The sequence below is a fragment of the Mustela nivalis genome, assembly GCF_964662115.1.
Source record: "Mustela nivalis genome assembly, chromosome: 3".
Classification (NCBI taxonomy): Eukaryota; Metazoa; Chordata; class Mammalia; order Carnivora; family Mustelidae; genus Mustela; species Mustela nivalis.
This window is the reverse complement of record NC_139022.1, coordinates 124,024,566-124,040,465: the sequence shown is the minus strand read 5'-3', so window position 1 is coordinate 124,040,465 and position 15,900 is coordinate 124,024,566. Positions and strand designations below refer to the sequence as shown.

General features: G+C 42.8%; 1 protein-coding gene across 9 annotated transcripts in view; it reads left to right on the top strand.

Moving 5' to 3' along the window:
* TENM2 (teneurin transmembrane protein 2) overlaps nt 1-15,900 on the top strand; it is a 1,882,184-nt gene that overhangs the window by 1,493,509 nt on the left and 372,775 nt on the right. For 7 of the 9 annotated variants that reach the window (XM_082724104.1, XM_082724103.1, XM_082724105.1 and 4 more), the window contains one exon: nt 11,111-11,320. The exons of the other annotated variants lie outside the window; for them this stretch is intronic. In XM_082724104.1, the coding sequence (XP_082580230.1) occupies nt 11,111-11,320 (210 nt within the window). The remainder of the gene's footprint in view (nt 1-11,110; nt 11,321-15,900) is intronic. 9 annotated transcript variants of the gene reach the window in all.

Here is a 15,900-nt window from a genome sequence, read left to right as displayed (position 1 = left end):
TGAACATAAAAGTAAGCTAGATTCCATGTGTCATGGGGGAGGTTTTCCAAGGCCCTTTGAAAATTAAATCTTAGCATGAACATACAGTTTCTTCAAATCTTTCTGTAACAACTTCCCCACCCTTATCTAAGCTCTTTCGAGAGTGTAGTATAGATTCCAGGTAGGCAAAGGAATCATCCAGCATAACTTTTGCATATTACTCAACTCAGACAGACAACTCCATAAGGGACTGTAGCATCCACACAGTTCAGCATTCTGACCTTGTGTTCTTAGGTGATGTTGGGTTGCATCTCCCCATCAGTTCCCTAGGTGGGAAGCTTTATGGTTAGAGTGGGGTCAAATCTTACACAGGGATTAGGTTCTAAGCTCAATAGCTGAGCCAAAAAGTACAGGCACACCACCACTCTGGAAAATTATCTAGAGAGGTGTACCTTTGAGACTGACATATTGTTTCTGAATAAATCTAACAGTAAGTTTTTCCTCCACGTATGTCACAGACTGCTAAGTCTTCATTTGAGCATCAGCTGAAGTCATAACCTAATACTCTAGCCACTTGATTAAAAAAGGAAAACATACATTTAAAATCATAATCCCTTCTTTTCAACAAAATACTTACACATTGAGAGACACCTAATACCGAAGAACAGCAGACAAAACCTCCCATGATGAAACCAATGTCATGTGCATTTGATATATTTTTAACAAGTATTTGTGGAGTGAACTGTTGTAATCAATCCATCATACTGCTATTTTATTGCATTCAAGCTCTGGTCTAGGTGCTAGGATACAAAGGTATATAATCCACACTTTCTCCCTGGTCACTCACAGTCCCATGAGTGAGCCAGACGTTTAGACAAATAGGCTAACATATTACAAGTACAGTGTACACTTCAGCAACATGGATTTGAACTGACCAGGTCCAATTATGCACAGATTGTTTTCAAAAAATACAGTTCAGTACTGTAAATGTGTTTTCTCTTTTGATTTTCTTAACATTTTTTTCTGTAGCTTACTTTATTGTAAAGATATAGTATATAATACATATAACATACAAGATATGTGTAATTGACTGCTTATATGATTAGTAAGGCTTCTTCTGGTCCACAGTAGGCTATTATTAATTAAGTTAAAAATCATTAAGTCAAAAGTTATTTCTGAATTTCTGAGGTGCCTGGGTGGCTCAATCGGTTAAGCTTCTAACTTTTGATTTCAGCTCAGGCTGTGATCTCAGGGTCATGAGATTGAGCCCCACATCAGTCTCCATACCCAGCATGGAGCCTGCTTAAGATTCTCTCTCTCCCTCTCCCTCTCTCCAGACCCCCCCCAAAAATATGTGGATTTTTGACATGTGCAGTGTCAGCTCCTCAAGAGTCAACTGTACAATGATAAAAGTTTGTCCTGGGTACCTCTGGGTAGGGTGATCAGGAAAGACTTACAAAAAGGTTATTTTTGAGCTGAGTCTTTAAGGAGGTGTTCAGGAGGAAGGTGATGCCTATGAGAAGGGAATACCTACCATGCACAGGGAAGGATGTGAGGAGGGCAAGATAGATATTCAGTAGTATAGTAGCTTTGATGTGGTTGGAGTATAGGGATGGGGAGGTCTGGCAAGAGATGATAGCCATACAAGAATTGGAACCTTATTATGTAGGCAGTGGGTTGTCTTGTGAAACTTGAGAGAAGAAGCATAATGTGAGCAAATTTGCACATTCAAAAATATGTTGGCTCTTAGAGGGGAGACACATGGGAGTAGAGGATAGGAATAACGGGGAAGCTAGAGCCATAATCTAGACTGTACTGCCCAATGCGGTGGCTGCTAGCCATATATGGCTGTGGCTATCTAAACCTAAATTCGTTGGAAATTCAGTTCTACATTCCAGGCTCAATAGCTAAATGTATTAAACATGGTAGACATAGATCATGTCACCCATCACAGAAAGTTCTCTTGGACAGCACTGATCTAGACACACACATGTCCCCAGAATAACGGTGGCATGTCATCTTAAAGGACTTGGGTGATGTAATTCAAGTGTATATATCAAGCAACTGGGAATTTCTGGTTAGAAGGTATTTGAGGGTTCATTACTTTTTGGTGGACAGTTATGTCACTGCAGGTAGAGTGGACTTGTGTCCTCAAAAGGGGACGCTACACAGATTCACTGCATTTCACCTCATGAATATGAAAGGGCTGGCATTAGAAAATTATAGAAATCATATTAGTTCAAAAAATAAACTCTACCCTCCATCTCTAGCCTGATCTATATTTGACACCTTCCAAAGTGCAATGCTTTCAGGAAGATGTGACATGTAAACATGCAAGTTGCTAGATGTACTGACCACACCACATGCATAGGGTCCCACACTGTGAGGGCAGTCCATGCTAGCACTCCTGAGAGAGGCCTTCTCCCTGCGGTGAGGCCAGCAGCTTCCACTCTTCCAATAAATCATATATAATAGCTGTGGGCCATCAGGATGGCTTTGTCAGGGCCATCTGAAAACACTCTGTTTCCAGGAAATGCTTAGCTAGGCTTTACTGAGTTCAGTGAAGTGTGAGTGAAGAGGGCAATTAGGTCTTCTGTAAAAATAAAAACTTCAAACCAGGTGATATGGAACGAGTTAGGTTGCTACCGCCTCATTGACAAGACACGATGGGTCCTCATGAAAATTCCTCAGGTGAGGTTCAGTAAGCCACAACTGAGTCGGAACACTCTCCCCTGGCTCTCTTGCCTCTGTGAAGACAGCCCGACCATCTCTCGACAAACAGGTCTCACCTAGCTCCACAGAAAGGCGTGTTGTAACTTCCCTCATTGATGACTTAGACTCCGCCTGAGGAAATTTTCCTGCCCTCTAACAGAAATTTCCCAATGACAGTGGAAGCTTATTTGTTTGAACTTTTCTTGGGTGGGGGAAGGAGCTGACTGAATCAAATTTTTCACTTCTAGTATCTGTCCAATTCTTATCAACTGGAAAAAAGAGCTTAAAGATGGGCCATGTATCATAAAGTATGCTAATCTAAAGCCGTCATTCCAGCAGACCCAGGGTTGCTCGACCTCAGCCTGCTGACATTTGGGCCTGGAAATTCTCTGTTGTGGAAAACTATTTTCTGCATTGTAAGATGTCTAGCACTGTCCCTGGTCTCTACCCACTATGGGCTATTAGCACCCTCTCCCCCCTCCCCAACAAACTGTGACAATCACAATGTTACTAGACATTGCTGAGTGTCCCCTGGGGAGCAAAATTGTCACCTGTTAAGAATGACTGATCCAACCTAACATCAGCACTAAATATAAGGAGGCTGCAGGGAATATGTACGATGTGATAACAGTACAAGATATGAATGTACATATGCATGTATTTTCATTTTAAGATACTATATTCATTGTGGTCTTTTTGCATTCTATGATTATAATTGAAACTACCGACTCTGTTCTTTTTTAAAAATGTAAGATGTAGGGGTTCCTGGGTGGCTCAGTGGGTTAAAGCTTCTGCCTTTGGCTTAGGTCATGATCCCGGGGTCCTGGGATCGAGCCCTGCATCGGGCTCTCTGTTCTGTGGGAGCCTGCTTCCTCCTCTCTCTCTGCCTACTTGTGATCTCTGTCTGTCAATTAAATAAATAAAAATCTTTAAAAAAAAAAAAAAGTAAGATGTAGATAAGAAATTGAATCCTTCTCACCCTACCCCAAGATCAGTGTGGTGTATGTAAGGCCCAGGGCCAGCTGGTAGGTGATCTGAGTTTCTCCTCAGCACTGAGGACAAACAGCTGCTGTAGGACATGCCTGATGGGTACCCAGTAGTCAGCTCCGTGCCTGTATCTCTCCTCTCCTCTCTAGCGCCCACCATATTCTTTTAAATCTAGACATCTTCCACCGTAAGTGGTTTCTCTGGGACATCCCCAGGCTTGATTTCTCATGATTTAAAAGGAAGGAAATCAGTTTACAGAACATGAAATTCTTATAATACTGGAGTCACAAAATCTGGACTCCATTTTCTGTTCTACTGAATAACCGTGTGGCACTGGTCAAGTCATTTTCTCACTTGGGCTTGATGATAAGTCTTAGGCAGAATGCATTTGGTTCTAAGTGACAAAAATCAACTCAAGCTGGCTTAAAAAACAAAACACAATGAAGGTAGGATAGAGAATAAATTAGTTCATATATTGAAAAGATTACTGGCTTATGTTCTAGGCCTGGCTGATTGCAGGTCCCCCTACTGATGCCTTCAGGGATGCCTGCCCCTTCTTACCACATGTCCGCTTGCCTCCCTGTTGACTCACTTCTTAGGCAGCCTCTCCCCTTGAGTGTTTAGAAGGCTGCATAGTTCCAAACTCAGCATGTCCCAGAGCCTCAGAGCCTCCCTAACTACGGCCCAGCCAGGCATACACAGCAGGGGCTTGCGAATGAGACAGAAACGATAAGCTGCGAGTCCCACTAGCTCCATCCAGACCCTTGCACCTACCATGTGCCAAACACAATTCCAAGGGACCTTATCTGTATTCTCTCCAGCATTTATAACAACATGGGAAATCAGAGTTGTTATTCGCAGATGGGCCCAGAAGAGTGAAGAAGGGCCTTCAGACTCATACAGCAAGCAGCAGAGCTCCGTCAGCCGAGCTTCAGTCTGTGCCTCTCTGGTCCTCACTGGGGCTTTGGAGGACAGAAACAATTAGGCCAAGAGGTTAGGGATGGGTTGCAGAGAGCAGAGAAATACCACACACAAGAGGGCAGAAACAAGCATTTGTAAAAGACAGGTGATCGCATCTGTTGGAGTGCCAGGTTTCAACTGGGGCAGGGCAAAAATTAAGAACGGGATGAATTGGGTGAAGGGGCAGATTTACAGGTGAATTTCAGCGGGGGGCAACTCTAGGCTTAAGAACAGCCCATTGTAGTGTTGGCAGTTCACAGACCGGAGTGCCCGTCTTGGTCCTGACCCTCGGGTGTGTGATTCACATTCCTGAGTCTCTGGACAGTGTTGTGAGAGTTATGGAAGGGGCAGAAATAAAATCCCTGAGCCAGATACTTAGCACAAAATAGAAGCTGAACAGATGTACAGTGACTTCATCCATGTCCCTTCAGCTGGAGGCAGGGAATCCAGCTAAATTCTCAGGGTACCTTGTTCCTTTTGTGGCAGTAACCTTGGCTGCCACACCCCAGTGCTCCCCTGAAGCCCATCCTACCTTGAAGAATGTTCTGCCGCACAGCCCTTCACAAACCCATGTGCAGAACTCTTCAAAAATCTGATGCATTTCCTGAAGAAAGTTCTCAACTGAACTCAAAAGCAAGTCGGCCCATATTTCTAAAAAAATGCTTTGATTACAAACAAGAGGAAGGTAAGATCTCAGATAGTGACATTATTTCTTTTTACACAGATAGATACCTTGTTTTTTTTTTAATTAACATATAATGTACTCTCTGTTTCAGGAGTGCAGGTCTGTGATTCATCAGTCTTACACAATTCACAGCACTCACTGTAGCACAGACCCTCCCCAATGGCCATCACCCAGCTACCTCATCCCTCCCACCACCACCATTTCAGGGCACCTTGTTTTTTTAACCCCATCAAAAATAGGGGCCTCACAAATCCCAAGCATCTGGGGAGAAAAATGACTAGTCAGATATCTGAATAAAGTATTGGGGAATATCATTAGGACAATTGTTTGAATTCACTAACCAATGGTTTTGCCTATGTTAATACTGTTGTTTTGCAATACTCAACTTTAACACAAACGCTTTTTTTTTTTTAATTTTTTATTTTTGAGAGAGAGAGAGAGAGAGAGAGAGAGAGAAGGAGAGTGTAAGGTGGGGAGGCGCAGAAGGAGAGAGAGAATCTTAAGCAAGTTCTACAGCCAGCGTGAAACTTGACACGGGGCTCGAACTCACAGCCCCAAGATCACTCCCTGAGCTGAAATCAAGAGTTGGCCATTTAACCAATAGAACTATCCAAGCATCTCCACAAAAGCTGTTTTTATTAAATTCTTGAACTTACAAAGCCACAGAGGAATTCCAGTTTCTGGGTTGAAAATTGCTTTCTTTCCTCACAAATCACTTGTTTGAGGGGAGTTTTCACTATGTCTATTTCTAGGAGGAACCTTGATTCTCCTAAGATGACCTCAGTGGTACATTCCAGAAAGAGACCCATGGGATTGGATTTTACATCTCAATCATTTTGTGCAATCATTCTTTTCTGGTGTGAAAATCATAGAATGAACCATTCAAGGCTTAGTTTTGGAGTCAGAATTCCTGAATTCAAATCCAGCCAGTTCTGCTGCTTGCTACCGGTGAAATGATAGGAAAGTTAGCCCAACCAACCTTCATTTCTTCATCTGTAAATGGGGATGGTAATAATACTTTGTTCAGAAAAATAAGTTGTGGGTGCTAAAAGAGCAAAGTGTACATAAATTTTTTTTTCAGTTTTGAACACAAAGCAAGATCTCATTTATAAGCCATAATAAGGTCATTGAAATTATTATTTTGGATATGATAATTCCTGGTACTGGGCTGTTGGTGGGCAGGTTTGCTTTGTTTTGGTGTTTTGGTGGGTTTGGGGTTTTTTGTTGGTTTGTTTTTGGGTTTTGGTTTGCTTTTTACCATCTCCTGAACATATCTCTCTTTTCCACCAAAAATCCTGACACCCTGTCACTATCTAGATCAATTATGCATTGTCTACACAGAACATTTTAATATCTGCTTGCCATTAATCTTTTGAATGAAATAGGAACCAGTTGTTTTAAGTTAAGTTTGGGCATTGATCTGCGAGCCTGCTCCCTATCATAAATTAGTGAATGTCTTACCAAGATTTGGGCAGAGCAGCAATTTCATAGCTAACTTTAATGCTTTGGGGATGAGAGGGAGATTATGGCCCATTCTTAGAGAACTAGAGTTGGATCCAGATCAGATTAAGGAGAAAAATAGGGCTGTAATTGAGACAATGGGAATTAGAGCAATGTGACTTCAACCACGGATGGTGTAGAAGGAAGTTTTTTGGTATGGCTGAAATTGTTGACGAATGAAGGCCAGAAGCAAGGCTGGCAAGTAAGATCTTGGCCTCCGCTGCCTTGCCCCCACTCCTGGTCTGTGATTTTTCTAACTGATCACAGCATTTTCCACTGAACCCAGAGCACCCCAGAATCCTTCTCTATATAGTTTTCCAAACAGCCACTACCCATCTATCAGAGTTAGCTAGGGAACTGCTTTGTCCAGCTGTAAGTCTTTTAATCAGAAATATTTCATGAGCTGAAATATCCCAAAATCTTACTCATTTGGAAAAAGATAAATTGGTAAAATCTAAATTAGTCTCCATTTCCAAGATTGTGGGGGAACCCAGTCACACAGATAATTAGTTAGACTTTGATTTACATGGGGATCTTGGAAAAGACCCGCACATACACACCCACACATACACAAGACCATATGAGTTTAATGAATGACATATTGCTGCCTTTGCATGTTTCCTCTTGCTTTTTTAACAGATTAATTAAAACTGGTTTTCCCTTTATTTGCTGGAGACTCTAAACACATTCTAAGTGGAACTTCAAAAATAGTTTGGGGGTCAGGGAGCCTCTTTAGTACATAAAGTAGGAAGTAGGTAAGTGCAGAGCCCCTGGTTACATGCCCATTCCACACCAGGTGTTTTAGTAAGAAATCATGGTCTATAAAGTGAGCCTGTATAAGTTCCAACTTTTTCCCCTGTACTCTGGAACCTGTTTGTGTCTGTACAGATGGTCTCTGTCAGTTGGAATAGTCGGGGGAAAAAATGTAGCATAAGTGAACCAAATTAGCAAATGACATAGCAAACAGAGAGCAGCATACAATTTGATTGGGGGCAGATCTAGGGACTGAGAAAATTCCCAAGTAACAGTAAGGACCCTCGAGGAGCTGAAGGAGCTCCCAAAGTTTGGATTTCAAGAGACCAGGGGAATCACAGCCATCAGACAATCCTGCGACGTGTATTTCAGTACACTGAAGCAACCCCAGCGCTTTCCTTGCGGTACGCCTGCTCTTCCATTGTCTGTATTTGTATGAATTAAAAAGCAGTTCTGTCTGTACTCTATGAAATGAATTTGTGCTGAACAAAATTTCAAAAAGTTCATGTAAAGAGTGATTTCACAGCAACTATCATATCAGGCTCCTGGAAAATTGCACTTGAACTCCAGTTCCACCTCAGTCACTCAAAGGAATTTAAAAACTGGCTTCTGGCCATTCTTGGTCTTCGACATGCAGTTCCAGATAGGTCTCCATAATACAAACATTAAAGCCTATTGATTGTGAGTTAGAATCTGTTCCTACCAGAGCCTTGCTGCTAAGTGGACATCGACACAGACTTCCCAGGACCCTGGTCAGGACACCGCTACATGCCAGGGCCTTAAAGAAGGCACAGGGTAATGTTGCTGTGAAGGAGCCACTTTTGAACTTCATAACAAAATTACAAGAAAAGCTTTGAACTCTGCCAGATGACAGCTGCTATAAATAACCATTTATTCAAAGAAATGTTTCTTACTTGAAATCTTGAGAGTGCCTTGGGACTGGGAGATGAGAAACTGGAAACATGATGTGTAAATCAGCCCGCCCCCCCTCCTTGTATGTCTTCCTCTTCCCCGACCCCCACCATGCTGTTGGGGCAAACACCGTGCAGACTGGTGAGAGGGTGGATTTTGGAACCCGCAAACCTGAGCGTGACTCCTGGCCCAGGTCACTTGCTAACGAGGCGATTTTACTGCTCCATGCCTCGGTGTCCTCATTTACAAAATGGGGGTTATAATAATTCTAACCTCGTAGAGATAGTATACATAAAGTGACAGATAGTCATTGCCCAAATTCAAGAGCAGCTAAAATAGTAACCGTGATGACAGTTCGTAGAGGGAGAGTTATGGGAGAAATATGGATTAAGTGTGAGCCCCGATTCCGATGAAGCTCTGACGTGTACAGGCTACTTTTGCTGGAGCGTTTGGCAAAAACATCGTGCCTTACAAGGCTCCCAAACTGTTAGATATAAGTTGAATGTTTCAAGCCAAATTCCATTTATCCATTGATCTATTTTAGGGATGATGCTTCAGTTGTGTTACTGGACAGGAGCCCCGAACACTTGAGCCGTAGGAGTCTCTTATTTCCTGTCTCTTTCCAAAACTCCCACTCTCCAAAAAGTAACAGACTAGCGGTTGGTGGCTCTGTCCTATTGTCTGGCGAGTTTCCTCTTACCAGAAGTCCATCTCCTTTTCTCTCAAAAACTGCTCAGGCATCAACTTCTCCAGGCATCTTTGTTGCATTGTCCACCCTTGCCTCTGCCTGGCCAGGCTGGACCACGTGTCCTTCTTCCTGCCTCCACAGCACCGTGTGTCCACATGCCACTCTCCTCTTTATTACCTGCTACTGAAATGATGTACTTAACCTGTCTGCCTCCCCCACTTGACTGTGAGCTCTCTGAGGGCATCAATGATGCCTTGCTCATTTTTGTCTTCTCAAGGTCCAGCAGAGTATACATAAGAGGCACTCCCATTTTACTGAAGTAAATTGATCAATCCGTAACATTTAATGCACCGAGGAATAGATCAGGAAAGACAGGTATAAAAGTGCAACAAGAAATAGCATCCATCTGATGCCTGAAAATGTATTTGCATATATAGGACATTGAAAAGCAGGAAAACACATTTCTTCTGACTCTGACACTTCCTGCCGGAGTTGAAACTCTAACCGGTTCTTGAGTTTGCTTTCTCGACACCTTACCCTTCTTTCCACACCTCCAGCTTTTTGGGCATATCCCGTGGGCTGCTACTCTTGGCTCATTTTTCTGAGCTTCCCAAATGAACACACCAGCAGGCAAGCAATCGCAAGGACCCCAGCACATAAGGATGAATCAGGTGAAAGTACACACAGCAATTATCTTCACTCAGCAACGTGGCTGCCAGGAGCTCCCCGCCGTGTGAAAGAGAGGTTGCAGCAGCCTTCTGTGTAGAAGAAGAACTTTTTGAATCAAGGGCAGCTCCAAGTTACTGCCCACCACCTGCCGGGCTGGCTGTTCCTCCTCGTGGCACAGAGCAGCTGTGCTTTGTAGGAATTCCCCCATGATCCGCAAAACAGGACAAAAATGAAAACAAAATGGTGGTCAGGAGAATGGGGGGATTGGCCAATCCTTTAGGATGCACATATGTGGCCCTTTCTACTTCTACCCTAAATGAATTAATTTGGTTAGAGTCTATCTTGTTCATTTGCTCATTCATTCAACAGGTGCTATTCCTCAGGAAAATTGGGGGCACAGGGGGCGGGGAGTCATGTAGACAGGTGTCCACCTTCAGATTGTAGTAAGGACTATAAAAAGACTAAAAGGGTGGAATGCATGGGCGAGAAACTTGGAAAAAGGCAAACAGGAAAAGTTTCAAGAGAAGGGGCAGGCTTGTGAGTATCAGCGAGGCAGTGGGTGCAGAGAATACTCCACAGAGGAAATGGGAAGCAGAAAGACTCAGAAGACAGAAGGGTGTTTCATGCCGAAGCAAGAGAGGGAAAGACAGACACATTGGCTGGGGAACACGGGGCTGAGTGGAGAGTGGTAAGGCCACTGTTGGGGAAGAAAGGGGAGGCAGTTGGTGTCAGAGGATGCAGGACATGGTCATAAGGAGTCATCATAAGACGTTTCAGTTTCCTTCCACATGTAGCGGGAAACCGTGGGAGGGTGCCAAGCAGGAGAGCGATGAGACCTGACTTCTGTCTTGAAAATATTATTCTGGCTGCTGTGGAGAAGGGATGGGGAGTAGGTGGGTGTCTGGCAAGAGGGGAAGCAGAGAGACCGGCGAGATGGTCCAGTGAGAGACGATGTGGGATCCTAGTAGGACTGTGGTAGGGAAGACAGAAGGAAATGGATGTTTTCCTGACAGGTTGCATTGCAGCCGTCTAGATGGATATTTCCATGCATGCCCCTTTTGTGAGACACACAGCTACCTGCAGGATGAATTTGGACAGTTGGAGAAACATCCAACCGCTTGAAAAAAAATTCATCTGGAGCATTTCTTTCTTTCTTTTTTTCCTTTTTTGGATATTTATATGGTGAGGTGGTTTCAATGTAACTTTCTCTGGATGCTCTCATGACACTCATTGCTGACCTTTGACCCCTCTGTCCTCTTTCCCAGGTCGTCCCATTCCACCTACATCCTCGTCTAGCCTCCTCCCATCTGCTCAGCTGCCTAGCTCCCATAATCCTCCACCAGTTAGCTGCCAGATGCCATTGCTAGACAGCAACACTTCCCATCAAATCATGGACACCAACCCTGATGAGGAGTTCTCCCCCAATTCATACCTGCTCAGAGCATGCTCAGGGCCCCAGCAAGCCTCCAGCAGTGGTAAGGAAACTGTGGCGTCGGAATGCGCGCTGTTGTCTGTGTGACATTCTCGAGTCTCTGGCGAAATGACAGCCCTGAATCGAGGGCTGGGGAGAAGGTGGTGTGGGGAGCATCAGGTGAAACGCGCCTGTCGCTTTGTGGCATTACGGCTCCAGGATACATTTATTGAAGGTCACAGTTACTGGCGAGGTTTTGCTTATCGTACGAGGGCTTGGGCCTCCTTCCGTGGGAGGAATTTGCCCACTGCTGCACACGAGAGCTTGCAGGTCTCAAAGGTGAAGTGCAGAGAGACAATGGAATATTGAATTTTGTATTACTACAATTCTGGTCATAGCCGAGTGACCCTGGACACCCTCACGTGCCCAATTTGTGTGCATTTCAGATCTCTTGGTTTTTGATGGTTGGCTTCTGACTTTTTTTTTCCTTGCTTGTTTAGATGATTTTGTGATTAAAATGCGTTCCCTTGACATGAATACTGAATGCCTTGCCAAGTCTGAAGTGTTCCGGGGGGTGGGGGGGATGGTGACCTCTCCTCTAACCCTCTGCATGTGCCACTCCACTTGAATTTAACAGCCTGATCGCATGGTACCACAATAAATCCTACCTCTGAAGCCCGAGTTCTCATCGTGGCTTTCCCTCGCCCCGAGCAAAGGGACTGGTCACAAGGTTCTGCCCACCTTTGAGGATTTTGCGGCTCCTGCCTCAGCTCCTAGTCTCTAGATCTTAGGTAGAATTACCCAAGCTCAGCAATAATCATGCCTTATTTTGATTTGCCTTATTGGTGAAAGGTTCACAAAATACATGAACACAGGAGTGGGTCACACCAAGGGTTAATGACCCGTGTCCCAAGGAGAGACAATTGCCGAAATTAATTGCTCTTGAACCAATGGCTTTGGAGTTATCTTCTGAACTGGCCAGTCGTGGTAATCATTAATATATCCCATCAAAGGCAGAATAGAGCTTCCCATGCCAAGAGTGTACCTTGATGAGTTTGGGTTTTGGCTTCACCCATGAGAATATGCTACCACTGGCCTCAACCCCTACAATTAGAGAGGACCTCCCAAGCACACTGAAGATGATGCGTTCTGAAGATGGAATGATGGACTGCTACTTATCATGGCCCATGCCCTTCTTCAAAGCCAGGCCTGATATATTTAGTAAACTCGTATTCTTTTTCAAAAAAATTACCTAATCAAATCTCTCATCAAATGAGCAATCCATTGTTGATATTATGAAGGCCTTTAATCTACCATAAATCTTTATTAGAACTCATCAGAGCTTCTAGTTTGAGAGAAATGTGATTATGGCACTCTTAAAATGACATTACATCATTGGGGTGATTGGTTTATCATTTGGAGAAGAGACATCAATCATAACTAGCATAACCACACAGTAAATGAATTCAACCTTTCTACCGCGGAACAATGACACTGTAATTGCTCAAAATCAGGCTTAAAATGAAATCGGAAAATGCTCTTTCTTCAAATGTGATGTTAACTTAATGGAATATATTATGAAAAATCATGTTTGAGGAAATTCTATATAATTAAAAATATGTGGAAATACATTCCTTTTTTTCTTTCATTGGAACCTGATTTTAGCTACAGAGCCATTTTTTTTCTTTCTTTCTTTCTTTCTTTTTTTTTTTTTTTTGCTGCAGAGATTATGTTGCATTTAATTGAACTATCCTCGCTTATGTTTTGCTGCTTTTTATTTCATACTATGTAATCGTGATGAATATTGTATTATGAAGGACAAGAGGCTTTTGAAATGAGGTGCACCTGCTGATAGCTTTTTAAGAACAGACAATTATTAGGGAGAAAATGAGCTTTTAAAAACTATATCCTTTTATGCATATATGGATAGCCAGGCAAAGATGATTTCCAGAAGAGAGGTCAGTTTGTATCTTAGGGCCACCCGGAATGTTTTTTCAGTGATAGCACTGAGAGATTTCTTTTCTTTTTGATATCATATCAGATTATAAGTTATTGATAGGGTGCTTTTGTTGGCATTCTGCCTAATCAAGACCTTATTTTGGGGGGAAGAACAGATCTGTGCATTCAGAGTCAAACTTGGCCGTTTTTCATCACTCACATCAATTTGTTCAGTTCATTTAAGATTGATAGCAATATTTGAGGGTCCATTTTCATCCCAAACAAGAACTGTGTGGGTATGATTTCTTCACCTGAGGGGTGATGACCCAATTGCGCAATACTCTTGTTTTCAGCAGGTGCTTATCTGAAAACTTGTTGAAGCTCTGGCCACCAGGCAGTCATTCAAAACTCTTGACTGTTAAGCTAAGTAAGTGCAAATCAAGTGCAAAAATGTGTGCTCTTAGGGGTGTGTGTGTGTGTGTGTGTGTGTGTGTGTGTGTGTGTCTTTGTCTTGTGGAATGGATTTGTGGAATGGATTTGGGGTCCAGGGTGAATTGGGGATTCTAACAAGATCAAAATGCAGTTGCCATGAATTTAAATTTGACATAAAGGATTGAAAATAGAGTTTGACACAGAAGATGCAAAGTACAGAGTGGTGCTGGGTGTTCTGAATTGAATGTGATGAAAGGGGCTGGATTTTCCCGTAGGTGCCTTGGCACAAACGAGACGACCATGTGCGTGGCTGTGTTCTGTTTAGCTGGTTAATCGCACAGAATTTTTTTAAGCTGGTCTCTTGTCAGTGACCTTGTGTTCTGAAGATCTGGTAGCAGTTTGACCTTTGTCTCTTTCTTAGGTGAAATAAAATCTCTTCCAGCATGTCCAGCTCATACATGACAGTAAAAAATTTATTTGCAGCTGTCCTCTTGTTGTTGCTGTTAATACTTGACATCAGTGAGGCCCATCACTAAGGAGAGCCACTGCGCACATTTCCTGCCCAAAGTGCCTCTATTCTAAAGAGACAAACCCGACATAAACTACACAACTAAAATGTTTCTGACAACATGAAAACATCCTCAAAGCAACAACAAAACTTCACCTTTATGACTTGACTGTCATTATTTTCCTTGACTGTAGCACATTCTTTAGTGGACGATACAAAAACCTGGATGCCTCTGGAGCCAAATTGCTCTAACATCCAATCTATGCCAATTGCGCAGGTATCCAGGAAGAGCCAGCGAGTTGCTTTGAAGAGTGGCGCTTTCCTTTCCCTTCAAGCATTTTCTCCAGATAGCTGAGCTCTCCGTGTTCTGACCTTCTGCCAGGGAGGGTTGCTTGTATAGGGAAGCATAATTTCAAATCCTATGAAATAACTCATCTGGAAAAAAATTAAAAAATCTGGATCCCAGCAGCGGCATAATGGAGGCTCCCGCAGATGGAGGAATGACACCCTTCCAAATCAGGATAGGGTTTGCAGTTTGCTGTCAGCCTACAAGGCAGAAAATACACGTGCACCACATTAGAATCTAAAAACATTGGCTCACCTCCCCTCTCATAAATGGTTGAGTTTTTTGTTTTTGAAGTCTAAGGAAAGGGTTTGGAACTCTCATTAGTAACATCAGACTACAGAGAAGAGATGTAATTGAGGTGCCTCTGCCAGGACCCTTTCAGTGGGTCCTATGTGCCAAAGTTGTCCCCCCAGTTGGGAAAGTCTCTGTCACTGAGTGCATTAAAGGTGCCTGAGCGCCCCCCTCACCTTTTTTAGGCAATGTCTTAATTACTAATGAAAATAGTACATCAAAATAAGCAAGCTTCAGGTTTCCTTGAGTGGTCCAAGAATTCAGTTGCTTACCTAACTTAATGATTGTCTTATTTATTTAGTGTCATAAAGCAGAAGCTTCCTTTTTGCATTCGTTTCTTCAACCAGCCATCCTCCGTTCATTGTTCATTCCTTTCCTTACGTCTCCCCCATAATGTGTGACTGCTTAGAATAAATCTCTCTAAATGGAAAACTATAACTAGATGTCACAGTAAGGGTGAAGGGAAAAAACATAGCAGGGCTGGAAACAGACATGTAGCCTCATACATAAAATACTGTTCCATTATTTAAGATAGACAGAAAACTTGATTCTGAGCTTCCTAGGAACCAAAGTGAAAAGGGAAACACAGATAAGATAAGATGCATAACATCCATGAGAAAACAAAACAAAACCCATATCAATTGCTTTCAGGAAAACTCTATGAATCCTCATAAGGAGTCCAGAAAGAAATTTGTCTTAAAAGAGATAATGTGTCATCCCCAATGCCTGAAATCTCAGTAACCTGCCATAATGTACACGCTAAAGAATTTCCTGTCAAAATTTCTTGTAAACGCCCTCCACATAAGACATAGAAAACACTTCGAGTTAAAAGGCAATTCTACAAATACCCAAACATTGCCCAACCAGGGATAAAACTTGACTTGATCCATGGATCAACCTTAGTTTTACTAAAGGGCCACATACACTGCATTCCCATTGGCAATGGGACTTAAATATTATTGCTCAGAACTGAATTTTTATGGGAGTTAACTGACTTTGAGGTTGTAGTCAGAACTCTAAAAACATATGTTCTAGGTTACAAATCTGACTTGACAGCTATAGAAATGGAAAAACTTTGATCCTCTGATGAATACTAAAGCCCACCATTCTAGGACAGCCTTCACACATC